Source organism: Littorina saxatilis, linkage group LG9, assembly GCF_037325665.1.
Source record: "Littorina saxatilis isolate snail1 linkage group LG9, US_GU_Lsax_2.0, whole genome shotgun sequence".
NCBI classification, from domain to species: domain Eukaryota; kingdom Metazoa; phylum Mollusca; class Gastropoda; order Littorinimorpha; family Littorinidae; genus Littorina; species Littorina saxatilis.
The window spans coordinates 39,234,093-39,261,286 of record NC_090253.1 but is presented as its reverse complement, the minus strand read 5'-3'; the positions used below and the strand labels follow the sequence as shown (position 1 = coordinate 39,261,286).

The following is a 27,194-nucleotide window of genomic DNA, read 5'->3' as shown; positions in this document are numbered from 1 at the left end:
AAAAATAGTACTTGAAATGCTTTTCCCTTCTTGTTTTTCTTGCACAAAATTGTTAAACAGGGGTGCAAAAGAATACTTTCTTATGTAAAGGAATATATACTCAGGTTAGGCATACACTTATACTGTTTCAAAAACAGCTTAACCCTTGAAGATTTTATTTCCTCTCTGGGAACTAAAATTCAAAGAGCAAACCGGGGGCTTCTATTTTTATTTTTTATTTACCTAAAATAAGTTTTGCTTCCAGTTCAAACAACAGCTAACTTTTTGCGACTTAATTGGATTTGTTCTTAGCTCTAAGAACAAGGAAAGACAGGAACACAAGACCTATCTGTGGAGAGGAACGCCTTGGATAGTCACACAGGTGTTCCCTCTTGACAGGTATGTTCCTCTGCACTGACATTCTCTCCAGTGTTTTTGATATTTTACTTTATAATTGACACAGCCACGCCAGGGGCGGATCAGTTCATTTTATGGGGGAAGTTTCCCAAAGTATATTGTGAAGATACGGGTGTGAAAGCGCCGAGCCGACGGCGCAAAGCACCTAGCTTGCCAGGGGGGTCCGGGGGCATGCCCCCCGCGGAAAATTTTGAAAAAAAGGATGCAAAATGGTGTAATCTGGTGCATTCTGAGGATGATCATTACCAGTTTCAGGCAGCAGATTTTGTCACTGATTAATACCCCAAAAAACACAATTTTTATTTTTGGCTGGGTTTTTTTTTTTTTCCCCCTGAAACCCCAGAAAGCCAGCCCCCCCCCCCCCCCCCCCCTGCACGCCACAGCCGAGATAAAACCTCAAAATAAAAGGTCACCTTTCCTTATCTTTACCCAGTGCCCCCCATGTACAGGTAACTTGCTTTATATTGACACTTTGAGCTCACCCTCTTATGAAAGGTATCACTTGATTCTTTCTTTCTTTATTTGGTGTTTATATTAACGTCGTTTTCAACCATTCAAGGTTATATCGCGACGGAGAAAGGGGGGGGATGGGATAGAGCCACTTGTCAATTGTTTCTTGTTCACAAAAGCACTAATCAAAAATTTGCTCCAGGGGCTTGCAACGTAGTACAATATATGACCTTACTGGGAGAATGCAAGTTTCCAGTACAAAGGACTTAACATTTCTTACATACTGCTTAACTAAAATCTTTACAAAAATTGACTATTTTCTATACAAGAAACACTTAACAAGGGTAAAAGGAGAAACAGAATCCGTTAGTCGCCTCTTACGACATGCTGGGGAGCATGGGTAAATTTTTCCCCCTAACCCGCGGGGGGTCGCTGGGAGGTGAACATAACACAAAAGAAGAATAGAATTAATCCAAGATTAGGGGTGGTGAACAGAGCTATGAGATAAGAGACACTGTTATTATTGGGCCATTGCATCATACAAATCTAATGAAACATTGATTATGATTAGTATCATTTTGATTACATTTTCTGAAAGTCATATTTTTACACAGAGAAAAGATCTTGGAATGTTGACAAACATGCTCTACTAAATTATGTACACACATAACCGGACTGACAAAATTACAATTTGTCCATAATTTTCTTTGATTTGTTTGTTTGTTTGTTTGCTTGCTTTACGCCCAGCCGACCACGAAGGGCCATATCAGGGCGGTGCTGCTTTGACATATAACGTGCGGCACACACAAGACAGAAGTCGCAGCACAGACTTCATGTCTCACCCAGTCACATTATTCTGACACCGGACCAACCAGTCCTAGCACTAACCCCATAATGCCAGACGCCAGGCGGAGCAGCCACTAGATTGCCAATTTTAAAGTCTTAGGTATGACCCGGCCGGGGTTCGAACCCACGACCTCCCGATCACGGGGCGGACGCCTTACTACTAGGCCAACCGTGCCGGTATAGTTTTCTTTGAAACCTTGAACAAAATGATAAAGTCACAAACTAAACAGACGAAGACACATGTGCCACAGAAAAGACAACCGTGAAAGTAACAGATATAAAATAAATGCGAGTGAAATTATTTGCGAAGAGTCAACACATTCACTCACAAGCAGTTGAAATTACACAGGTCCAAAAAAGGAAAGTACAAGTTGCTATGAGAAAAAATATTTTCTAATAACAAATGAAAGATAAAAGATAGTGTTAGGCACAGAAGAAGAGAGATCAATTTTTGTGTACACCGTTTCAAGGCAAAATATTCATACATTGTATTGCAAATAAAGAAACTTATATTCTGTGAATACTGGAGTAAGTTACGCACACAACAGGAACAAAATATGATGCAATTCTGCAAAAAATTCCCCACACGCTCTATCCACAAATGTATCTAAACAGCATGGCAAAAATGAAGCCGTTTATTCAACTCTAAACACCCAAAAATGGAGTGTACATTCTGTTCTTAATGATGTAGGACATGAAGCAAAGTTGAGGGCAGATTAATCTCTCAGAAGAAACTTATTATCTGCCAATCAAGTACGTGATTCTTTCTTTCTTTATTTGGTATTTAACGTCGTTTTCAACCACAAAGGTTATATCGCGACGGGGAAAGGGGGGGGATGGGATAGAGCCACTTGTCAATTGTTTCTTGTTCACAAAAGCACTAATCAAAAATTTGCTCCAGGGGCTTGCAACGTAGTACAATATATGACCTTACTGGGAGAATGCAAGTTTCCAGTACAAAGGACTTAACATTTCTTACATACTGCTTGACCAAAATCTTTACAAACATTGACTATATTCTATACAAGAAACACTTAACAAGGGTAAAAGGAGAAACAGAATCCGTTAGTCGCCTCTTACGACATGCTGGGTAGCATGGGTAAATTCTTCCCCCTAACCCGCGGGGGGTCGCTGGGAGGTGAACATAACACAAAAGAAGAATAGAATTAATCCATGATTAGGGATGGTGAACAGAGCTGAGATATGAGACACTGTTATTATTGGGCCATTGCATCATACAAATCTAATGAAACAAAGGAGAAACAGAATCCGTTAGTCGCCTCTTACGACAAGCTGGGGAGCATCGGGTAAATTCTTCCCCCTAACCCGCGGGGGGCAAGTATGTGATTACACAATTACAAACCTCGATTGTCTAATAAATGTTTATACATGTTCTAGGAATGCAAATACCCTATGACATGAACCGACATTGATTTCAGGCTCTCTCAAATTTGTGAACATGATGTACAATATACATTTTTGATATCAAGCTCCCTTATGCTATACCATATTGTAATGGTCTCTCAAAAGAAAATCCCAGTTTTAAAAATAAAGAGGGTTGGAGTGGGTGTTAAAACAAATGATATATAAAAAAAAGTATCCTGGGCATTTATACGCCGAGTGGTATTCCCCCCAAAGTATGATTTTTAATTTCTTTATTTACATTAACCATTCTATACAGATATGGTCATTTCCAAAGAAAAACTTGTTTGTACAAAAATCCTTTTTTCCTTCTATATTAAACCTATTGTTGCAACTTCATTTTACACTAAAACTTGTTTACAATCTTCTGCTAGACTTTAAAAAAAACTGTCAAGAAGCTGATTTCTTTGCTGTTTCAAAAACAGATCTTCAGGAATGAAATGAACACAGACAGCACAAAAAACCATGTAATGTCAAGAAATCACTGAAACTTTTCCTTGTTCTGTTTTGTTTAATTCACATCTACTGAGCTAAAAATTGTCAAACAAAAAAGAAAACAGAAAAGGAGTAAATTTCACACTGTTATTCAAACACCTATACAACACATGTTGGATTGTTTTCCATCAGCATTCCTCACTATCTTCAAACCTTAAATATCAACAACAAAGAGAAAGGTGACAAACAAACAAGAATCAAAAGAAATGCAAACTAAACTTGTACAAACATCAATCACTTCCATCAGCAATACATGATGAGCAATCTGTGCAAGTTGTAAGACACATACAGGGAAGGACTAGAAATTGTACACAGGACGAATTAGGCGGCACAGTGTGAACCTGATCAAAACGACAACTCCTGACCACAAACAGCGCAAAATGTGACCAAACTTCAGACAAATTGTGATGTAAAACATATATCACTATGACACGTCAGTTACATTCTTGAAAAACAGAAAGTAAGCAGGATTATCCAATATCAAAACTAGCTCTCCTGGTAGAAAACAAAATATTAACCAAACACTCATTAACTGACTCATGACAATGATCCAAGTTTAGGGGTTATCAATTCTCCTTGATAAACATGTACGTTTTATGGGATAACAGAAGATGGTTGAAGTCAGGTAATGGAGTTTACGAACAAAAACTGTAAATGTAACATTTTGACGTTACCGTGGAATTTTAGCGTAACTCTATTCTTGGCGACTTTTATGTTTTTGTGCTCAAGACTAAGTTTTTCTCTCATTTCATTTCTCATTACTTTATTGTCCCATCGCTGGGAAATTCGGGTCGCTTCCTCCCAGTGGAAAGCTAGCAGCAACGGAGTCGCGCTACCCAGGTGTCTGCGTATTTAGGTGTATTCAGCCACCTGCACTTATGGCAGAATGACCAAGGTCTTTTACGTGCCATTGTGATGACACGGGGGTGGGACATGGCTACCGTCTCTAGGTCTGCACATAAAGTTGACCCGTGTCCGTCCCGGCCCGAATTCGAACCTGCGACCTTTCGATCACAAGTCCAGTGCTCTACCAACTGAGCTACCGGGCCCCCATAAATCATTCTCCATGAGAAATATTCTCAAATGATTGGCAATTCATGAATTCACATTCTTTTATCTTTCTATTCATACCAGGAACAAATATAAACACCATTTAACAATACAAATAATCAGTTTTCTCCTTTCTTTGATAAGCTGTTTAAAAAAGTTACGCCAAAATGTCATGACGACGTCGATTTATCATTGCCATTACATTTTTCAGCTTGAACTGTTTTTTTCCTGTAAATGTGGGAACAGAAGTATCAAAGCAACCCACAGTCTGCTTTTCTTCAAAACTTGCATGCCCTTTTTACATTTTAGAGGGAAAGATGTTTACTGGCAGCAAATGGTATTGACATGGAAGTCTTGATTCTCATGTTACCTGGTCAAAATAACTCTCCAACTAAATATTATTGATTTGGTATCCAAAAGTCTTTACCTAACAAATTTTAAATGTAGTGATCAAAATTACACACAAAAAGATATGTGATCTAAAGGGAAAAAAGAAAACGTGAGTGGGATATTCATGTCAGGAAAACTGTAAACTATGCTTCTCAAATGTGGAATAACTTGTCTGCACATTCTTTTTTATGTAAACGAAAACAAACATGACTAAACGTGAATGGAAAGGTAACATGATAAGTTGATCAGTAAAAAAAATTCACATCAAAAGTCAATTCAAAACCATCATCTTACAGTGTTTTAGATATTGAATATGCAGAGAAAATGAATATGCAGAGAATAAGTCTGCATCCGTTTGCTTAATGAAAAACAAGTCGCGTAAGGCGAAAATACAACATTTAGTCAAGCTCAGTCGAACTCACAGAATGAAACTGAACGCATTGCATTTTTTCCGCAAGACCGTACACTCGTAGCATCGTCTGTCTACCGCTCGTGGCAAAGGCAGTGAAATCAACAATCCAGAAAAGCGCGGTAGCGGTTGCGCTGAGGAGGATAGCACGCTTTTCTATATCTCTATTCTTTTTAACTCTCTGAACGTGTTTTTAATCCAAACATATCATATCTTAATGTTTTTGGAATCAGGAACGGACAAGGAATAAGATGAAATTGTTTTTGAATCGATTTCCGAAATTTTATTTTAATCATAATTTTTATATTTTTAATTTTCAGAGCTTGTTTTTAATCCAAATATAACATATTCATATGTCACACGCTTTCCTTCTTTGCCACTACTAAAGCAAACGTGTGCAAGATTGTATGTTACACGCTTTGGAGCATATGCAAGAACGGATTCAAACTCGAAATCGTCCCTCCAAAAGCCCCAAAATGCACACACGACTTTTATTTCTCCTGCTGTTATCAGGCATGAAAACTGAAAAAAAAAAAAATACTGAAAAAAAATTCGAAGGCGCGTAGCGCCAAGTTTCGCAGGCGCGAAGCGCCAAGACTTCTAGGGGGGTCCGGGGGCATGCCCCCCCGGAAAATTTTTTGTTCAAGGGTGCAATTTGGTGCAATCTGGGGCTATCTGAGCCTTAAAATTGGATTCAAACATGGCCCCAAAACTATTTTACTATAACTATGACTAGGAAAAAAAATATATATAAATAAAAAAAAATAAAAAAAAGGAAAAATACTGAAAATAAAACAAAATACGGTTTATTTTTTTCAAAAATACGGAAAATACGGAGAATTTTCATGCCTGTGTTATAGTTTCCTCTCTTTACAAATTCTTCAACGCTGAGAATACTGAAAACGGCATCCCAGACGACAGAACTGTTTCCATACGTGAATTTAGCTGCCCTTGGAAAGTGGCTCGCTCACGAGGCTTGTTAGTCTGAATCTAGAAGGACAGAGTTATGAACATAGATGACAAAGATCCCGGAAAGAACAAACATTTCGCGGATGCAGACACAGAAAGACGTCATGAAGATTGCGATGCTTCAAAAGATACAGACTTTGACGATGACTGTGACGTCATTCACATATACCGAGACGTCATTCATAGTTGTTCGGTCACTTTCGTCAAAAAGTAGATCTCTCCACAATGGCTGCTCCTGTGTTTAGGTTTATCAAGCCTGAGTACGCAAAACATGTTTGTTCTCTCCTCTGTTGAAGCTGTGAGACATAAATGCTATTCCGACTTGGTCGTGTGACAAGAGTTTTCTTCCACACTCGATTCGCTGATGTCTAACTCAGCCTGACGGCTTCGTTAGACAATCAACGTAATCTCGTGTGGAAAAAAACATCTGTCACACGACCAAGTCTGAATAGCAGGTAATGTTTTTGGAATCAGAAAATGATGAAGAATACGATAAACGTAATTTTGGATCGTTTTATAAAAAAATACTTTTAATTACAATTTTCAGATTTTTAATGACCAAAGTCATTAATTACTTTTTAAGCATCCAAGCTGAAATGCAATACCAAAGTCCGGCCTTCGTTGAAGATTGCTTGGCCAAAATTTCGATCAATTTGATTGAAAAATGAGGGTGTGACAGTGCCGCCTCAACTTTTACAAAATGCCGGATATGACGTCATCAAAGACATTTATCGAAAAAATTTAAAAAAACGTCTGGGGATATCATACGCAGGAACTCTCATGAAAAATTTCATAAAGATCGGTCCAGTAGTTTACTCTGAATCGCTCTACACACACACACACACACACACACACCACGACCCTCGTCTCGATTCCCCCCTCTATGTTAAAACATTTAGTCAAAACTTGACTAAATGTAAAAAGCAACTAAATCAAACAAGATAAAACAAAACTAAAAAGAACACACAAATTAAAGTAATTTCAGTTTCACTGAATCGGGTTGCTGAAATTCTTGCCACGTGATCGCAAACTGAAACCCCAGAGACGGAAAACTGTTGAAGGCACACTCTTTCCCATAAAAACAGTTTGGCTCACCAACTACGAACTCAACCCTCAGATCTGGCCAGGCTTCTACATTGGATAAGAAAATCCACCCACTTGGACACATACCTAAAATCGACAGCCTGGATGCTCTTTGTGCAGAGTTAAAATTTTCGACAAATTAATGTTTGAAAAAGCCTGTAATAGCTTTTTAAGAAAATAATTCACAACAGAATTCCCACTCTGTACTGGAAGCAGTCAGGGTCATCATATTCCATATGTGTACAAGTGGAGGGATAGTCTCATCCCATGTAAAAGCCTGGCCAGTTTTGAAAGGGCGAGATCGAACTGTTTGCAGGAGAAGGACTGTGTCTTTGAACGTCTGTGGTCAGACCAAGTCGGCTGCAATGCCAGCGATTTTCAAGAACGTTCACTTGAAATGTCCGCCGTGCAGGGGAGGCAATCAGGATCCTCCGTTGTAAGCATAGTCTGCCTTGTTGTGCATGATGAGCTTGTCCTCCACAAAGTAGAAACTGTCCGACTTTGTGTCGTACGGTCGGTCCACCATCTCTTGCACTGCAGACAAGAGGAGAGAATCATAAATTAATTAGATGGGAGTCCACTGCACAGTCTACTTCACAAAGCTGGCTGCACAAAGCTCTGGGACAGAATTTTGGGTAAAAAGACTTTGCGAAATGGACTTCGGGCTCAATCAAGGGCAGCTTTAACCAAGTGAGGCTCATGACAAGATCTATTTAACACCGTAAATAAGAACAACACCAAAAAAAATCAGTCAACGGGAAATATAACTGGAAGAAACGAAGGCGAAATATTTTGAACTCGGTGCCATTAATATTATAAGGTGTAATGTTGTAGAGGTAAATACAATCATGAAACATGAGCCATACTGACACCACATCTTTCTACAAAATATTATGCTTAGCAAAGTGGCCACTGTTGAAGAAAATAACAATAAAATCATGCTTAAAGTTAAAGAAAAAGTCCTTCCCGTGAAAAGAGTCCTGCTCACTTTTTCAGATCTGCCCAGACTATTTGGTACATGGGATTGTTTGTTTGTTTGTTTGCTTAACGCCCAGCCGACCACGAAGGGCTATATCAGGGTGGTGCTGCTTTGACATATAATGTGCGCCACACACAAGACAGAAGTCGCAGCACAGGCTTCATGTCTCACCCAGTCACATTATTCTGACACCGGACCAACCAGTCCTAGCACTAACCCCATAATGCCAGACGCCAGGCGGAGCAGCCACTAGATTGCCAATTTTAAAGTCTTAGGTATGACCCGGCCGGGGTTCGAACCCACGACCTCCCGATCACGGGGCGGACGCCTTACTACTAGGCCAACCGTGCCGGTGTTACATGGGATGAGACCCCCCCTCCACTTGGACACATACCTAAACTCAACATCCCGACTGCTTCCTGTGCAGCTCTTGGTGAATTAATTTAGCAAATTGACACTAGTGTTCGGTAAGAAAAAATCATCATAAGACAACAACAAAAATAAAAAAGTTGTATGTTTCTGGTAACATGGCTACAAAAAATAGGGTAGGTAGGTAGGGATTTTTTTTTAAAATTTTTTTGTGTGTGTGTGGTCAGGGTAGAAAATAACTATACAGTGACACAAAGAGACTGGACTTACTATACAAAGAGAAAGACAACACATTACAAAACAAATGAGACAAAAGGGATGCGGGGTTATCCCCCTTGTGTCGTCTGCCGTCTGTTACTTTCGTTTTGATGCTTTTTTTTTTTTTTTTTTTTTTTTTTTACAAACGCAATAAAAAAAAAGTCTAGGGTCGGCAGGAAAAAACTAGGTAGGGTCGGGTGACCAGAAACATACAACTTTTTTTTTTTGGCCTAACAAAAAAATCATTCATGACCAAAAAAAATCATTCATTATAAAAAAAAAATCTCCACTCTGCACAGAAAGCATATAGGCCGTTGATTTTTGGTATGTGTCCAAGAGGAGGGATGGTCTTATCACATGTGGACTGGGTGGCCGAGTGGTAACGCACTTGCGCTCGGAAGCGAGAGGTTGCGAGTTCGACCCTGGGTCAGGGCGTTAGCAATTTTCTCCCCCCTTTCCTAACCTAGGTGGTGGGTTCAAGTGCTAGTCTTTCGGATGAGACGAAAAACCGAGGTCCCTTCGTGTACACTACATTGGGGTGTGCACATTAAAGATCCCACGATTGACAAAAGGGTCTTTCCTGGCAAAATTGTATAGGCATAGATAAAAAATGTCCACCAAAATACCCGTGTGACTTGGAATAATAGGCCGTGAAAAGTAGGATATGCGCCGAAATGGCTGCAATCTGCTGGTCGATGTGAATGCGTGATGTACAGGCAAATCCAGCTAACTCACAAACGGTTAAGTCAAAAATTCGCTTAGCACACAAAGAAATTCTGGTCCGGAATTATCCCTCTTTATCTATGTGTACAAAGTACCCTGAGCTCGAAATGGGATTTCTCTCACGTAAGTCGAATAGCACACAACAGTCAGTCCCAAAGACAAAGTTTACTCTATATTTACTACAGCAACTCGAAACACGAAACTTGGCGTCTCACACTAGCGCATTGTGTAACCTTATTCCCTTCTTCTCAACACGGACGCCACACCGACTGGTCAGTCGGCACGCAATAAAGTATGAACTGAAGTTAGGAGGGGGCGAGGAGTAAGGAGGGGGCGAGGAGTAAGGAGAATTATCCAACTCCAAGAAAACATTCTGAAAAAGGTGGGGAAGTGGTGACAAGGCAGTGAACGCACTCACCATGCACTGACATCATACGAAAGCAGCCACACAAACACAGCACTGAGGCAGAGGCAGGTGTGCAGATGCTTTGTGAGAATAAGCGTTGAAAACCAGTTTGAATTAAAAAAAAAAAAACAGCAGATAGAGCGGCGGAGCCGCATGTCATAATCATTCTTCTTGTCTGGCTCAATTGACTGCATGCCGATCTTGTGGCAGTGACTTTTCACTCTTCAGTCGGACTGTACACAAACCGGCCGCTCTCACTCTCCCTCACTGACTACCCTAAGCCCTGACAACTGATCCTTGGAAATTGTTTGGAAGAGTACACCTCTCTATTTCTCTCCAATGCTCTTCCTGCTGACTTCAGTGACACCGGACACCCCACTGAGTTTAGCCAGCTACCCCCCCTCTCTCTCTCTCTCTCTCTCTCCCCCCAGCCATGTACTGTTTGGTGCTGTGGCGGCCAGAGAGGTGTCACCGGCTAATTGAGGCCAGCTGCACTGTTCACTCAGAGCAAAACTAGTTGACTGTGTCTAACTTTTGACAAAGCAACACAACTGAAGGGTTCACAGATTAGGTAACCGACTCACTGGTCAAGGCTGCAGGGAAACAAGAGTATCTTGTCAATGAAAGAGGTTACACACAGATACGCGATGCTGAGAACGGTGGTCGATTTTTCACTCTCTTTCTCGGAAGGCCTTCATCATTGCAGGGACTGCTGTAAAGAAATGCTTGCTCAGAAACTAACTCTTTTTGCATTGAAACATGCACCAGAACTGGTGGACACCATCGACAATGTCAAACATGAAATCGAAGCAGTTTGCTTGAGGAAACGGTCGTCAGCAACTCAAACTTCTCTGTTTTCTTTTTTTAAGAAAATCTGAGGTGACTTTCTTTGTGGCCCCGCCCCCTCCCTCTGTAAGGACCCCCCTCCATAAGGACCGATTTTTGTCAACATTTTCAAGGTCGCTAGAGAGGGGTTCCACTGTACTATGACCAAGTTGAAATTTCGGATAGGACACAATAACAATTCGGTCCCTTCAATTTCGTCTTATCCGGATTTGCCTGTATTGTGTAAAAAAATTCCTACTCACACGGCATAAATAAATCCCTGCGCCTTGAATATGTGAACAATATGCTTTTAAAAAAACAACAACCTGCGTTTAGAACTGTACCCACGGAATACGCGCGATATAAGCCTCATATTGATTGATTGATTGATTGATGTATAACCTGGGCAATTCCGAGATGGTGAGCTGAATTGTTTACACAAGTACTCTGCCTTTAATAACACCCCCCCTCCCCTAATGTTTGTTTCTGACAATAAGGCAGGCCAGATATTAATTTTGTTTGATTTTTTAAAACTAAAGTTTGCTTTTTATTTACACAGGCGCATGTGGCTTTTTATTGGGCGTGAAAGCTAATTTTTTCATTTCCATTTTCAATGAAGGGTCAAAAAAAGATCTAGGGTCGGGAGGACAAAAATAGGGTAGGTTGGGAATTGGAAGCATTGACATTTTTTCTTAGACAATCAAACGTACCTTCATCTGGCGATAATTCAGGAAACTCGTATATATGCTCCACAGTGTTACGGCTGTGAGGAATGCAGAAGCCAAACTCAAAGTCGAAGCACTTTAGCAGACGTTCACCAAAGTAGTGCTTCTCAATCATGCGGAACTTGCTTACTTCTTTTTCTCCAACTACGAACTCAACCCTGAAAAAAAACCCATACAGACCATTACATTTAACCAATGTTTATTTCCAGTGTTAAAGCTTCCAAAAATAAGACATTTAAGTAGTTCTCTTTTCTTTCACATAGAACACACACACACACACACACACACACACACACACACACACACACACACACACACACACACACACACACACACACACACACACACACACACACTCTCTCACGCACACAAACCCACACACCACCACTTTCCCTCTCAAATCGTTATGCTCCATGAGTATGAGTGAAAGCCTCAGCAAGAACTAGTATCGCATCACAGCACACAACTTGAAGCATGGATGAACTCACGTGGCGCCAACTGTCTTCAGCTTGAGGAACTGAGACGTGAACTGGTAGCGCACAAAACGGCCGGCATTGGGATCTGAGTCGTCCATCTCATGCTCTTGCTCCTCTCCATCTGCTGAGGGAAGGAAATCAGATTAGAAATTACTTTCGTATCTTGATGCTGACAATATTGACCTATGCTCTCTCACACTATTATTCCCTTGAACTTGGAGGTTCCTAACGATCGTATAATAAAGGCACAGTCTTTCCTGTAAAAACAGCTCAGGTCATCATCTCAGATCGGTCTAGGCTTAACCATAGACGAAAACCATTCACCCACTCGGACATATATACACAAAATCAATAACCTAATAAAACCTAGCTAATACGGTGTACATGAAAAGCTAAACTAACCAAAAATACATAAATTAGGTAGGTTCCTTTCTGATACAGGCCTGAAAGTGGCGAATATTTTACTTGCCATGGTGAGTAGAAACATGTAACTGGGGAGTATAAATGTTCATCTACTCGCCAAATGCGAGTTAAGTTGCTGAAACAAAATGTTGGTGTGGCTAGTAAAGTTTTCCCTCTGGCTAGTTAATTTTCAGAATCACTAGCCAAAGGCTAGTGCACCATTTTGTTTTACTTTCAGGGCTGTGATAAAAAAAAATGCTTCCAGATCACTAGTGGAAATCTGTGAAATCATTTTTTTAAATTTTTATCTCTCTGCACAGGAAGCATGCAGGCATCATTGTCCAAGTGGATGGATGGCCTTATCCTATGTAAAACTAAAAGCCAGGCCAGATCTGAGATGGTGAGTTGAATTGTCTACACAGGGTGGACTGTGGCTATAATCTATTTAATACCTAACTTTACAGCGAATGGCTTACTAACTACTGCTCCACATCACACTATTGGGCAGGCCTGCCCCATCCCCTCTTTTACAAACCCTGTTATTTTGTCATTATGTTTTGTTTTGAAGATTTTCATGGCTGTAAATGTTCCTCCTTTGTGAGGCTACCTCTCCTGTAATGCCTGATTTTGTTCTCTCAGATTGTTGGCAGCCTCAAAAGGTCAATGACAATGTTTTGTATTGCAGAGTGTTTTCTCTTTTTCAGACCCTGTTTTTTTGGTCATTTTTTTTTGTTTTGAAGATTTTTATGGCTGTAAATGTCCCTCCTTTGTGAGGCTCCCCCTCCTGTAATGCGTGATTTTTTCTCTCAGATTGTTGGCAGCCTCAAAAGACATAAGGTCAATGACGCTGATGGGGTCTATGTCGACCAAAAGAGTGGGATTCCCTGCAGGTGGAGTTCCTGGAGGGGGATTCCCTGTATACAGGGAAAGGGTGGAGTTTTTCAATAAAACTTGCAAACCATACTCGAATTTCTAAGAAATATAAAAAAAAGATTGAAAAACATCAAATTCTACCGATGTCGCCAAGCATCACGTGACTTTCAGCGATATCAGTGACACGCTACAGGAACTAAATCCTGTGGTATTCCCTGTATACAGGGAATCCCCTTCCAGGAACTCCACCTACAGGGAATCCCACTCTTTTGGTCGACATAGACCCCATCAGCGTCAATGACAATGTTCTGTATTGCAGTGTTTTCTCTGCTGCATCGCGTCTTGATTACATTATCACACTTTTGCTCAAGCTGCACCCTGTTTCATATAATCAGTGCTACCTGTCATATTATGACAGGGCAGCAAATCAGATAAGGAATTACTTTCACCATGTGAAGCTAATGATATGGACGCTGCTAAATCTTCTCAGAACTAGAGGTTCATAAGAGTAGCAGGCTAATCAATAATTACCTGATACAGTAGTACAGAGGGTGTTTTACTGCTGCGCTTCATCTTAATTGTATCACACTCACAGTTGTGTTAAATCTATGCAGACCTTGGAACCCCTGTTTTTTACTACTGAGTATTCTCAAACAAACTTAGCGTATTGTCAGAAAAATGAGTGTATTCCACACATTTCAACATTGATGACTCAAACAAGCTTCATACGCGTCTGTTGCGCCGTTAATTAATTTCACCAATACATTGAAAACAAATGCTTCTTTAAATGACAAAAGCTGTAATTATTGATCAAATGTCGAGTTAGAAAGTTGATTATAAGCATTAAAATAAACAGTGCCCCAGTAAATGTACAGCAATGACACTGGGATGTGCTTGTGAAGAAAAGTAGCCTAGGAATTTTTCTCATCCTACTTTTTCTCCACTGACCGTACTGATTGTATTTCAGACAATCAGGCATACAAAATACGGCGAAATCGTATGGGTTCCCAGGTCTGTCTACACCTTGTTTCACGACTAAGGCGGTACCAGTCGTAAGAGCAGCAAATCAGATCAGTAACTGCTACATGTTGTGAATCACTGTGTGATGCTGATTTTATTACCATTTCAGTACACCATATGGCTATTTGACCAATCAGGACTGATTCTAGGTGACCGGCTAAATGATATAGCGGTCAGTCCGGGACCCTTGGTCATGATGACAAACAGAGGGACAAGAGAAGGTGTCCTTTCATGTAAGGTGTTCTCTCATCAGAAGGGCCCAACATTGCAGGCACCACTGTGGTACATTAATCAATGAATATCTAACATTACAGAGTGTGTTCTGCTCCGGCATCAGAACTTACAGTAAACCCATCAATAAAAACCTAATGAAACGCAGGGTGTTTTACTATGAGTTATTTCTAATATGCCGACTGTTAGCAAATGATAACAAGGCATGTCGAGAAAAAAGATATCAAGCATGAGCCTTTTAATCAATCAATCAATCAATGAGGCTTATATCGCGCATATTCCGTGGGTACAGTTCTAGGCGCTGTGCAGAGATGCCGTGTGAGATGAAATTTTATACGGCCAGTAGATTGCAGCCATGTCGGCGCATATTTACCTTTCACGGCCTTATTCCAAGTCACACGGGTATGGTAGACAATTATTAATTGTGCCTAAGCAATTTTGCCAGGAAAGACCCTTTTGTCAATCGTGGGATCTTTAACGTGCACACCCAATGTAGTATACACGGGGGGTGGTTCGGACACCGAAGAGAGTCTGCACACAAAGTTGACTCTGTGAAATAAATTTCCGCCGAACCTGGGATCGAACTCGCGCTGACAGCGGCCAACTGAATACAAATCCAGCGCGCTACCAACTGAGCTATATCCCCGCCCGAATGCTGATATCGTTTGTGAGACATGACTGTTGTCATTTGCTAACAGTCCGCATATTAGAAATAACGGTTTTATTACCGTTTAAATCGACCAAAAGAAATTTCGAAGCGACCCCGCGAATTAGACAGAACAGCCGCATTGGAACTTGAGCGCTCCTACCTGATTATGCCTGTCAGTCAAAGAATTCTCGTGACCTGGGTCAGCCAATCAGAGTAATACTCCTGACGTGATGAATATTCACAGATCAAATGCGTTTGACACACAACAATCTCACAAGATAAACCATGTTCAACATGCGTTTCGGTTGCTTCGCTTTTTCTTGTTGAATAGAGAGCGACATATTTAGAACCGACTCAAGACGGATGGGAAATGACGTAAAGATACATTTGACGTAACGGGACTGACGCAATTTCACTTGATTTTCCGAACTTAGGTAATTTTGATTTCAAGTGAGCGGGTCGGCATTTCACACTCAGAAGATGGGCGGTACCTTGCTGTTCCGTAAAGCACCCACCGACAAAACTTGCTTATCGGTGGGTTTTTTAGATAAAGGGAGTATTATCTGACAGCATTTGAAGTGTCATTCTGTAGAATAAATCACGCTGATAATGTTGATTTACATTTTTACTTTGTTTTTTCAATGTTTAGCTTGATATACAAAAAGGGTCCCTGCCTGAACGTTATAACATTTAACAGGTCACCTAGAATCCGTCCTGATTGGTCAAAAAGCCATATGGGGCACTGAATTGGTAATAAAAGTGGATAACGTCTTACTTATCATACTTATGCACAATGTTTTAAATACAGAGAGCTATGTACCTGTCATATGACAAGGCAGTACATCAGGTTAGGAATCTCTTTCTGCTATGATGCTAATCATATTGATGTAACCCTACACACCATTCATCTCGCAGAGACTGCTTGCAGTTGCAACAGTTCATCAGTCAATAAATAACAACCTTACATCGTCATTTATCCCATTTTTGAAAAAAGCTGTATTCTTTCACATACATTTGGAGCAAATGACTCGCGGACCAGCCAAAAGCACACATTATCCTGAGGTGTTCTCTGATCAGAAGAGTACTACAACAGGGACCACTGTTGCACGAAAAGTCACATTTATTTGAATCTGAGGGTGTCAACAATTACAGTACACTTAATAGACATGCTCAGGATGTTGTGAAAAGCTTGTCCAAGGTAAATGGGGCTCTTAGTCTTACTCTTTCAGACCGCTAACAATCCCGACAAAGTTATTTTACAAAATCGTCAACATGTATTAACCCTCGAAGTCCAACCTCAAAGTGCACTTAGCAAAGGACTGAGTTGAACCATTTGCATGTGACTATGTGAGGGCTGCACCACCTAGCTGAAATCAATTTATTCTTCACACACACTCCAAACACACGTGCATGCTCAAATTGTTTACTAAAAAACCCTACCTGTAGGTGGAGGCTTGGCAACTTCAAACAACACTGTCTGGGTTTCCATGTCACGGAGCCTGAAGCGTGTGAAGTCAATACCGTAAACATTGGCTTCCGGCGGACATAAATATTCTGCAATAAACAAACAGAAGAAACTGAGTACAAACTCGCCAATAAATAAGCAACGACGAATGGCAGAGGGTTAGATCAGTATTGACAGACGAAAAACATTCTGGAACCAAAAACATTCTTGCTCAAAAACTCTTGGACTGTTCTTCATAAAAAGCAGTAGCATTGGTCATACAAAGCAGAAGTGTTCCCCATCTATATATATTATACTGTATATATATATATATAGATACAATCTTGCAAGAAGAGAGGGGGAGGGGGAGGGCTGGTTAGGCTATGGCACCTCTATTGTTGATCTGATAGACACTATCACATTTTTAGAATAAATTATGACAGTCACTGTTTCCTATTCATCAGCTTAGCCTTACTGTTTTTGTGTGTTTTCTTTTTTTACATCATTTATAATTTAAAATATGTACATTAAAGGTCCCTGTCTACATTTTTATACCAAAATCGCCATTTGACCATTAAAATGCAGAGTCTATTATCTACAATTATCAACAATACACCTCCTTTCGATCAGGAAAGACGAAGCCAGTGTAGCCGTTTGAAAATTCATTGTAGTATTCCAGCGTAGTACTCATACATGTAGTAGGATATCCTTATTTGGAAAATGCCAAGCGCAAAACTCCTCTCAAATCCCGACAAGCGCTTAGAACTGTACCCACGGAATACGCGCTATATAAGCTTCATATTGATTGATTGATTGATTTCGTGCGTTTAAAAAAAAGCGTGGACAGCGCTCCAGTGTCAAACTGTTGCTGCACTTGTTTGGGCGTGGCTATAAGCATAGTGACATGAATTTGATTGGTCAGTATTTTTAGGCAAAGCACATGTTCTCAGCAAACAGAAAACAAAATATTGGAAGCGTGAGTCACGCTACCCAAAAATAAAATCTTTTTTTACATATATTTTTTTTCTATAACTTTTTTCCCCATGGTTCATTCATCCTCTGACATAACTTTTTAGCGAAATCTAACCATAAGATTATTGAAACAAGTCGCGTAAGGCGAAAATACAACATTTAGTCAAGTAGCTGTCGAACTCACAGAATGAAACTGAACGCAATGCCATTTTTCAGCAAGACCGTATACTCGTAGCATCGTCAGTCCACCGCTCATGGCAAAGGCAGTGAAATTGACAAGAAGAGCGGGGTAGTAGTTGCGCTAAGAAGGATAGCACGCTTTTCTGTACCTCTCTTTGTTTTAACTTTCTGAGCGTGTTTTTAATCCAAACATATCATATCTATATGTTTTTGGAATCAGGAACCGACAAGGAATAAGATGAAAGTGTTTTCAAATTGATTTCGAAAATTTAATTTTGATAATAATTTTTATATATTTAATTTTCAGAGCTTGTTTTTAATCCAAATATAACATATTTATATGTTTTTGGAATCAGAATATGATGGAGAATAAGATGAACGTAAATTTGGATCGTTTTATAAATTTTTTTTTTTTTTTACAATTTTCAGATTTTTAATGACCAAAGTCATTAATTAATTTTTAAGCCACCAAGCTGAAATGCAATACCGAAGTCGGGGCTTCGTCGAAGATTACTTGACCAAAATTTCAACCAATTTGGTTGAAAAATGAGGGCGTGACAGTGCCGCCTCAACTTTCAGGAAAAGCCGGATATGACATCATCAAAGACATTTAGGCCAAAAAAAAAAATAGGTGTGGTTACGGTAACATAGCCAAAAAAAATAGGGTAGGTAGGTCGGGATTGTTGTTTTTTTTTGTTTTTTTTTTCTCCCAAAAAACCATATTTTTACGTTATTTTGCAAAAAAAACCAAGATTTTTTTTTTTTTTTCCCAAATGCCAAAAAAAAGTCTAGGGTCGCGCGAAAAAACTAGGGTCGGTCGGGTTACCGTAACCACACCTATTTTTTTTTTAGGCCTTATCAAAAAAATGAAAAAAACGTTCGGGGATTTCATACCCAGGAACTCTCATGTCAAATTTCATAAAGATCGGTCCAGTAGTTTAGTCTGAATCGCTCTACACACACACACAGACACACACACGCACATACACCACGACCCTCGTCTCGATTCCCCCCTCGATGTTAAAACATTTAGTCATAACTTGACTACATGTAAAAAAGCAAAAATGTAGACGACCACCTTTAAAATATAAAAAAAATCAATGCAGCAAATATGCAAGTGCCTGCATGTGAGTAAGGGGAAAAGAAGACGAGAGTGAAAGAATCTTCTGGAACAGAGCAAAGGCAACAGAAAGAAACAGATTTGAAATCAGAATGTTCAAACAATGCAATATCCATAACCAATATCAGTGCAATCTCTGACACAAACATTGCAATTCTGAAATATCCCAAGTGAAGAAAACAAACAAAGACACGGATCTATATCAAAATCATGACACAGGGCATCATCTCATTCCAACATCAGCATCAAAGACATCAGATGAAAGTGAGGCTAATGTAGGATAACAGTTTTTTCCCCGCTCACACCAGATAAAAATCAATGATGGTCATAAAGTGCAATGCAGACGCAAATAGCAACAGACGATGCTTTTACATAGCAGCCTGGATGCTATGTACATACCTCCACTGCACAACACTGTCTCAACAGGTCTAAGCGACAGCAAACAAATTGCAACAGACGATGCTTTTACACAGCAGCCTGGATACTATTTTCACGCCTCCACTGCACAACACTCATAATAAGGTCTATGTGCGATATATGCATCCGCAAAACATTAGCACCCATGTCTTGTTTTGTTTATTGGAATGCCGGTCTGTACAAGGAGCACAGTAATACAGTGGAACCCCCTAGCTTTTAAGACCTCCACAAATCTGAGAAAATCAGGTCTTAAAAAGGACCTTACAAAGGCTATGAGGAGAAAGTCTGAGTAAAGAGGGTCTTAAAAGGGAGGGAGTCTTAAATTGGGGGGTTCCACTGTACCTGAAACTTTAGGTCTAATGATGAAAGAAGACCTGCAAGTACAAACATAAGACATGATTTGTTGCCCGATTGATACCTTCCTCCAGGTGTGAATGATCTTAACCCGTACCGCGAAATGAACATATATGGCCATATAAGAGACATATAAGAAACCTATAAGTTTCTTATAAGAAACATATAAGTTTCATATATATATATGTTATATATGACAAGTAAAAAGCTGTGTATGTCAGTTATAGGAATAGGTTTCTTATAAGTCTCTTATATGAAAAGGACCCCGAAACCTATAGTTTTCTTATATGTTTCTTATATGAATCTTATATGAGTCTTATATGAATCAGAACTTAGTTTCTGCATAAAGAATTTAGGACTTAGAAAATGTTTGGATCATGCTGAATAACTGGCAATACATGGCTTTCATATAATATGTTTCATATATATGAACAGGAAGTTGATGGTTTGCCTTGAGCATTATCTCCCCCTGATAGAACGGCCATGTTGGATGGAATTCAAACTTTTTTGTGACAGCTGCAGCTCTGAATGTTAAGCAGAAAATCAGTGAAAGAGCACGACATAAATGCAGAATTCTTACAGAAATGATTTGACTTGATGCAGGGGCGGACGAGGGGGGGGGGGGGGGGTTCTGGGGTTTCCGGACCCCCCCCCCCCCCCCCAGCCAAAAATCAAAATATTTTTATGGTGCATTTCTTTATTTTACATTGAGTTTCAATTTTTGGGGTACTAATCAGTTACAAAATCTGCTGCCTGAAACTGGTAATGATCATCCTCAGAATGCACCAGATTGCACCATTTTGCATCCTTTTTTTCAAAATTGTCCGGGGGAGTATGCCCCCGGACCCCCCAGCAAGCTAGGCGCTTCGTGCCTTCACACCCATATCTTCACAGTATACTTTTGGAAACCCCCCCCCCCCATACAATGAACTGATCCGCCCCTGTGATGTATGCACATGTGAAGAGAATGTTTATATCATGCTGATGTTTTTGGGTCAACAGCTTGCCAGGTTTGTGTTTTTATTGAAAATTCAATTTCCCTCCATTACTGTATTGGTTTTGCTCTAGTTCTGGTTCTGCCTGCATGGTGATCAAATAATGTTTTACCAGCACTATACTTTGGTTCAAGCAACAATAAACTGTGACAGCTGTGCATATTCAAACAAATAATTTGTGGCTGTAACTTGTTTGTTGTTTCTTGTTCATGATTACATGTGCTGATTGTTCTCTTTGCCTGCGCGCGTATAGTATGTTGGTTATGTTTGGTCATAGTATGTTTGTTTATGTTTGGTCGTTATCTTGCCTGTGCGTGTATTGTATGTTTGGTCGCTTTCTTTGCCTGTGCATGTATAGTTTGTTGGTTATGTTTGGTCGGTTTCTTTGCCTGTGCGTGTATAGTATGCTTGGTCGATGTATGTATTGTAAAGCGCTAAGAGTAGACATTTTTCTAGAATAGCGCTATAAAAGTTTGCATTATTATTATTATTATTATTATTATTATTACAAGTTTCAAAGTTCATGGATTTGAAGAGGACAATTAACATGTCTTACTCTTCTTGTGACCAGTGATCTAGAGATCTGTTTGTTTTTGTCCTCAAACTGAACAAACATTCAGTAAAGATATATCCATATAAGGTATTTTTCAGTTGGATTCATTATAATTCAAAGTCAAGACAGTTTAGTTGGGTTAAGCAGGTCACTTTTGCTGTTATTTCCCTTGTAAACACAAATGTAGGTCATGGTCGTGTGTCTAGTATGAGACATGTAAGTGTCATATATGAGGCATATAAGGAAAATGTAGGTTACATAAGATTCTTATCGAGTTTCATATGTGAACATTTCATATAAGAGACCTATAGGTTTCATATAAGAGAATATAAGGTTCATATATATAAGAGACCTTTATGAGTTCAGGTTATAGGTTTCATATATGATTCATATAAGTTTCTGATAAGAATTTACCTCATTTGCATTTAAAATACCTATAACTTATAAGCCACAATATGATTCTGTCATAAGAATCTTATATGAAATGGGGTCCAATTTCATTTCGTACGTTGCTGCACCTACACCAGCAAGGTAATTACTTTCTTAACCTAGCTAACAGACCAATAGACAATTAACACATCAATATCTCCATTATGCAGACCCCGGTCATGTTTTAGAAGAGAAAACCAAAGGAACACAAAAAAAGCTATTACTGTATAAGAGAATGGCATTCAAAGCTTACCACTGTACTGACTGTGTACACAAAAAAAGAGGCTTATGTCCAAAGCATTATGGGCTAACAACCCAACACAATGGCAGCTAGCTCTTCAATAGCAAAGTGACGCATGCTCTTAGAAAGTCATTTCTTTGTCACTGCATTCCCACTATTAGACAAGTTTTCTGTGTTTATTTCTGTCTTTGGATATAAAGGACATCCATGTAGGCTGTTCAATATTCCGCCCCCACCGGCTTTGATTTTTGTTTTACGTTAGTATTACACCAGAAATCATCCAACTTTGCTGGAATTTATCTCCATTATGGACTGAGAGCAAAAAGTCTAGATGTATTAGCTTTTAATCAAACTGATAAATGAAAAGGTTACACACAAATACAAACACACATTCACAGTCATACATTTAAGTACTGCATGAAACATGAACTAGAAAATACACAGGAATGCAGTTCTTACGAAGTGAAAAATGCCCAAACAACCTGAGAAAAAAGCCCGTGAATGGCCAAGTTTATTGATCCAAATGTTGATCATCTTCCTGTTCTATTAGCAACCAGAAAAAAATGCTGGAGGGATGGCACGGAATTGTCTACTGAAAAAGTGCCAACACTAGGAACACAAAATCAATTGATGTGCTCTATTTTCGTGTGAATGAAAGGGATGCGATGATAAAAGCTGTAAATCATGTATGGCCAAGTGCACATAGCCCTGTGTGTGTGAAGCCAAAAAACAGACACACAGTCTGTGGGAAGTACTGATACTGCACAAAAAACACATATCCTGCACAAAAAACACATACATCTATTTACAAGTGAAAATCACTGATTATTATTTTAAAATTATGCAAGTGAGGTTGTGTTGAAATGTGAGGCAGAATTTGTGAGGATCTAGCATTACCCAATAACTGAATAAGCAAGCACCATGATCTTCAAGTGACAGGCGAACAAGAAGAAGAACATCACCGACTGAGCTGTCAGACTCCCAGTCCCACAGAAAACTGCCAGTCAGCTGCTAGCTGTATCCAGCCTAACAAAGCAGGGTCGGAGAACTTTATGTGTGATGCAAACAACCATAAAAAATAAGGCGTACATTTCTTTTTGAAGTTTTCTGTTTTTCTACCAACCATAATTTTTTTTAACCACCAAAAAAACAAAACACATATATCGACAACAATAAGCAAACAAACAAAAACACACACCCAAAATATATTCTACGTATTTGGTTGTTTCACGGGATTGGAAGCCCTTGGGAATGAGGCTGTCCATAACTGGGCGCCAATAGTGAATAACCCGATAATAACCAATCACTATCTAACACAAGTTCTATCATTCAATACGATTCGCACACTAACTAATTGAACCTTTCAAAAAAGACCATAATATTTATATTGCAAACATTAACAGTTGAACCTGGGGTTGAACTCACACACTGCAGTGATAGCCAAAAAATAAAGTTAGTACATTGTATGTTTTTTCCACAGTTTCCAGTTTTGTTCTTCACATTCACATTTTCTTTGAATTGGATCTGCCTTCTTTCAGATAGCAATACTTCTTCTTTGTTCCAGGGCTTAACACCCAGGTTCACTCAAGTTTTTGCATGAGTGAGATTTTACATGAATGACGGTTTCTACCCCACCATTCAGACTGCCTGGCATACGCTTTTAGAGGATGCATGTTTGGTATTTTTGTGTTTCTATAAGTAACACACTGAACGCTGACATGAGACGGGCGCAATGGCGTGGTGGTAAGACATCGGCCTCCTAATCGGGAGGTTATGAGTTCGAATCCCAGTCGCTGCCGCCTGGTGGGTTAAGAGTGGAGATTTTTCCAACTCCCAGGTCAACTGATGTGCAGACCTGCTAGTGACTTAACCCCCTTCGTTTGTACAAGCACAAGACCAAGTGCGCACGGAAAAGATACTATAATCCATGTCAGAGTTCCCTGGGTTATACTATAGAAACACGAATAGAAACACGAAAATACCCAGCATGCCTCCCCCGAAATCGGCCTAAGCTGCCTGAATGGCAGGGTAAAAACGGTCATACACGGGCGGGGATATAGCTCAGTTGGTAGCGCGCTGGATTTGTATTCAGTTGGCCGCTGTCAGCGTGAGTTCGATCCCAGGTTCGGCGGAAATTTATTTCAGAGTCAACTTTGTGTGCAGACTCTCTTCGGTGTCCGAACCCTCCCCCCGTGTACACTACATTGGGTGTGCACGTTAAAGATCCCACGATTGACAAAAGGGTCTTTCCTGGCAAAATTGCTTAGGCACAGTTAATAATTGTCTACCTATACCCGTGTGACTTGGAATAATAGGCCGTGAAAGGTAAATATGCGCCGAAATGGCTGCAATCTACTGGCCGTATAAAATTTCATCTCACACGGCATCACTGCAGAGCGCCTAGAACTGTACCCACGGAATATGCGCGATATAAGCGTCATTGATTGATTAATTGATTAAAACCCCACTTGTGCAAGAATATGACTGAACGTTGGAGGAACGCTGACATGGATTACATGATCTTGTACAGTTTGCATACTACACACGAAGGGGTTTTAAGGCACAGGCAGGTCTGCACATAAGTTGACCTGGGGATTGGAAAAATCTCCACCCTTAACCCATCAGGCCGGGATTGAACACTCGGCCTTCCGCTTAGGAGGCCGGCGTCTTATCCACTAGGCCATTGCGCCCGTCTGACAGCAATACATAAGTAATACATCACAAACATTCACTGTTGCTATCAAACAGCAGTGTGTTAGTTTAACTCATTGCCTCCCAGGTACGGATATATCCGTACCCACTAATATGGCTCTATCTGACCAGGTATGGATATATATATCTGCTCAGACTGTTAGCTTCAGTCGCTTCCTGTAACACCAATCTAACGCCTGCATTCCAGCGTGTTGATGCACAGTTGCTACACAGTTACTACAATTCTGAGTGACCTGCTGCAGCACAGCTGGTCTCAGCTAAAAAAACCTTAGTCAACATAGTCATAGGTGGGGTAGAAAGTGTTAAACTGAGCCCGAAGGACTGACACAGCATGAGTACGAGTATGTCCAGGTTCCAACAAAAATCAAGTCTACAACATTTCTGCCAATGGATCATTTGTCTCTGATTTGCTGATGTTGTCTGTCCTGCTAAAATGTTTTTTTTTAATGATTGACAGGCACACGCTGGTACATTGGATGCTGGAAAACAATATTTAATTGTATTTCTTACATGGACTTTGAAATTGACAGTGAATTTGTTATTGCTACTGCTAGTTCTATGGTCGATACTTGTTAGGCCAAATAAAAATATATGTAGGTTTAGGGTAAACCGACCGACCCTATTTTTTCCCGGCGACCCTAAAACTTTTTTTTTATTTCTAAAAATAAAATCAACTTTTGGCACATTTTGTGAACCATACTAAGGGAAGTAACCTCCTGAGTTTAAACTCGACTAAATCTTAAAAAAAAAATGTTTTAAAAAGACAACCTACCGACCCTATTTGTTTGGTCACGTTACCCTAAACCAACATATTTTTGTGTGTAGCCTTACTGACACTCACAAACTATAGGAAAGCATACATGACTACCAAACCACAACACCAGCAAGTTACTCGCAACTGATCAGTCATCAGGTGTGTGTTTTATGCCCGTCTTGACAGATTGAAGGCGTTCAAGTCAACAAAAACTGATGACTGCATGATGTTTCTATTCTTGTTACTATGTTAGTATTAATTAATTTAAATTGTTAGGGTAATTGTTGGTGAGTGTTGGCCATCTGACCAGAATAGGGTATTGGTGCATCAAACTCTGTATACCTGTTTTGTTTTTCATATCAAAAGTGTGCATGTGCGCTAACAAAACGTAAGACACCAGGAAAGGTCATACTCATGTTTTGAAGGCAAATGTGCTTGCACTCAATGCACAGCTGCTGAGTCAGTAACACACACCTCCACACATACACTACAAATGACTAAGCAAAAAGCAGTTCCAGCGTAAACAAACGGCACGTCACCCATTCAGATCTCAGCATTGCAGTTTGTTTGTTTGTTTGTTTGCTTAACGCCCAGCCGACCACGAAGGGCCATATCAGGGGCGTGCTGCTTTGCCATATAACGTCCGCCACACACAAGACAGAAGTTGCAGCACAAGCTTCATGTCTCACCCAGTCACATTATTCTGACACCGGACAAACCAGTCTTAGCACTAACCCCATAATATGACCCGGCCGGGGTTCGAACCCACGACCTCCCGATCACGGGGCGGACGCCTTACCACTAGGCCAACCGTGCCGGTAGCATTGCAGTTACAACGATGTGAACTCGCACTCCGGAGTCTATAAGTATAGACTAAACAATGGTGGTGTTTGATAATGATAACCGTGGAACCAGCTGAAGGCTCGAAAAACACACTGCTGCAACAGACAGAAATGTACACTGACTATTTACTCACTCTCTGTGCTTTTGCCGAGCCGTAATACATCGTCGGGTGTTATGAAGTCTTTCTGTAAGAGTTCCTCTTCTGATACTTCCACTGTTTTGGACTTGGCTTGTCGCTTCAAGAAGCCTTCTTTCTTTTTCCCCGGATGGGCAGCCTTTGTTTCTGAACTCATGCTGGTACTCGCTCTCTGATGAATCTGAAACGGTTGTTCACCTAAGAATCATACGTGCCCGAAATTGAATACTTCTCTGATGTGTTGATCTCTCACCGCTGATTTTTCTTTGTTACCTGTGACACTGTCTCGCACCTGTAATCGCGTCGCCTATTTCTCCATACTTTGCTATGGCGGCAGTAGTTACAGGAATGCTGGGAAGGTCAAGGGGGACCAATACGAATGCGGTTGTGTCCCTTGCCGTGTTTTACTTTCGCTTTCTCATGTTAGCGTTACAACTTGAAGACGAAGTATTTCAATGTTTTACATGTTTAGAATATTTGTAAACAGCGAGCTGTGTGCATCACATCAGTGCTACTGTGTTTGATGTCGTTGAAAATTGATTTGTCTCTAGACAGTTGAAATTAAGAGGCGTAGTTAATTGTATATCACTATGGTACG

The 27,194-nt window shown here is 40.1% G+C and overlaps 1 protein-coding gene across 2 annotated transcripts; it reads right to left on the bottom strand.

Moving 5' to 3' along the window:
* Nucleotides 1-934: 934 nt before the first annotated feature.
* On the bottom strand, nucleotides 935-26,926 carry LOC138976022 (protein unc-119 homolog B-like). 2 transcript variants are annotated; one of them, XM_070348809.1, is made up of 5 exons: nucleotides 26,594-26,926; nucleotides 16,887-17,000; nucleotides 12,284-12,395; nucleotides 11,781-11,953; nucleotides 935-8,044 (listed from the first exon to the last, which is right to left on the bottom strand). In XM_070348809.1, exons 1-5 carry the CDS (start codon nucleotides 26,751-26,753, stop codon nucleotides 7,932-7,934), a joined length of 672 nt encoding a protein of 223 aa, XP_070204910.1. In that variant the 5' UTR covers nucleotides 26,754-26,926; the 3' UTR covers nucleotides 935-7,931. The 2 variants fall into 2 exon arrangements, with proteins under 2 accessions (XP_070204910.1, XP_070204911.1); XM_070348810.1 differs by having other exon boundaries at nucleotides 12,284-12,392.
* Between the last annotated feature and the right edge of the window lie 268 nt (nucleotides 26,927-27,194).

Coding starts and splice junctions, on each gene's coding strand:
- LOC138976022 (XM_070348809.1), bottom strand. CDS start 26,753: ATGAGTTCAGAAACAAAGGCTGCCCATCCGGGGAAAAAGAAAGAAGGC. Junction 11,954..12,283: donor CTGAAGACAGTTGGCGCCAC/GTGAGTTCATCC, acceptor GTTTTTTTTCAG/GGTTGAGTTCGTAGTTGGAG. Junction 8,045..11,780: donor TGAATTATCGCCAGATGAAG/GTACGTTTGATT, acceptor TCTTGTCTGCAG/TGCAAGAGATGGTGGACCGA.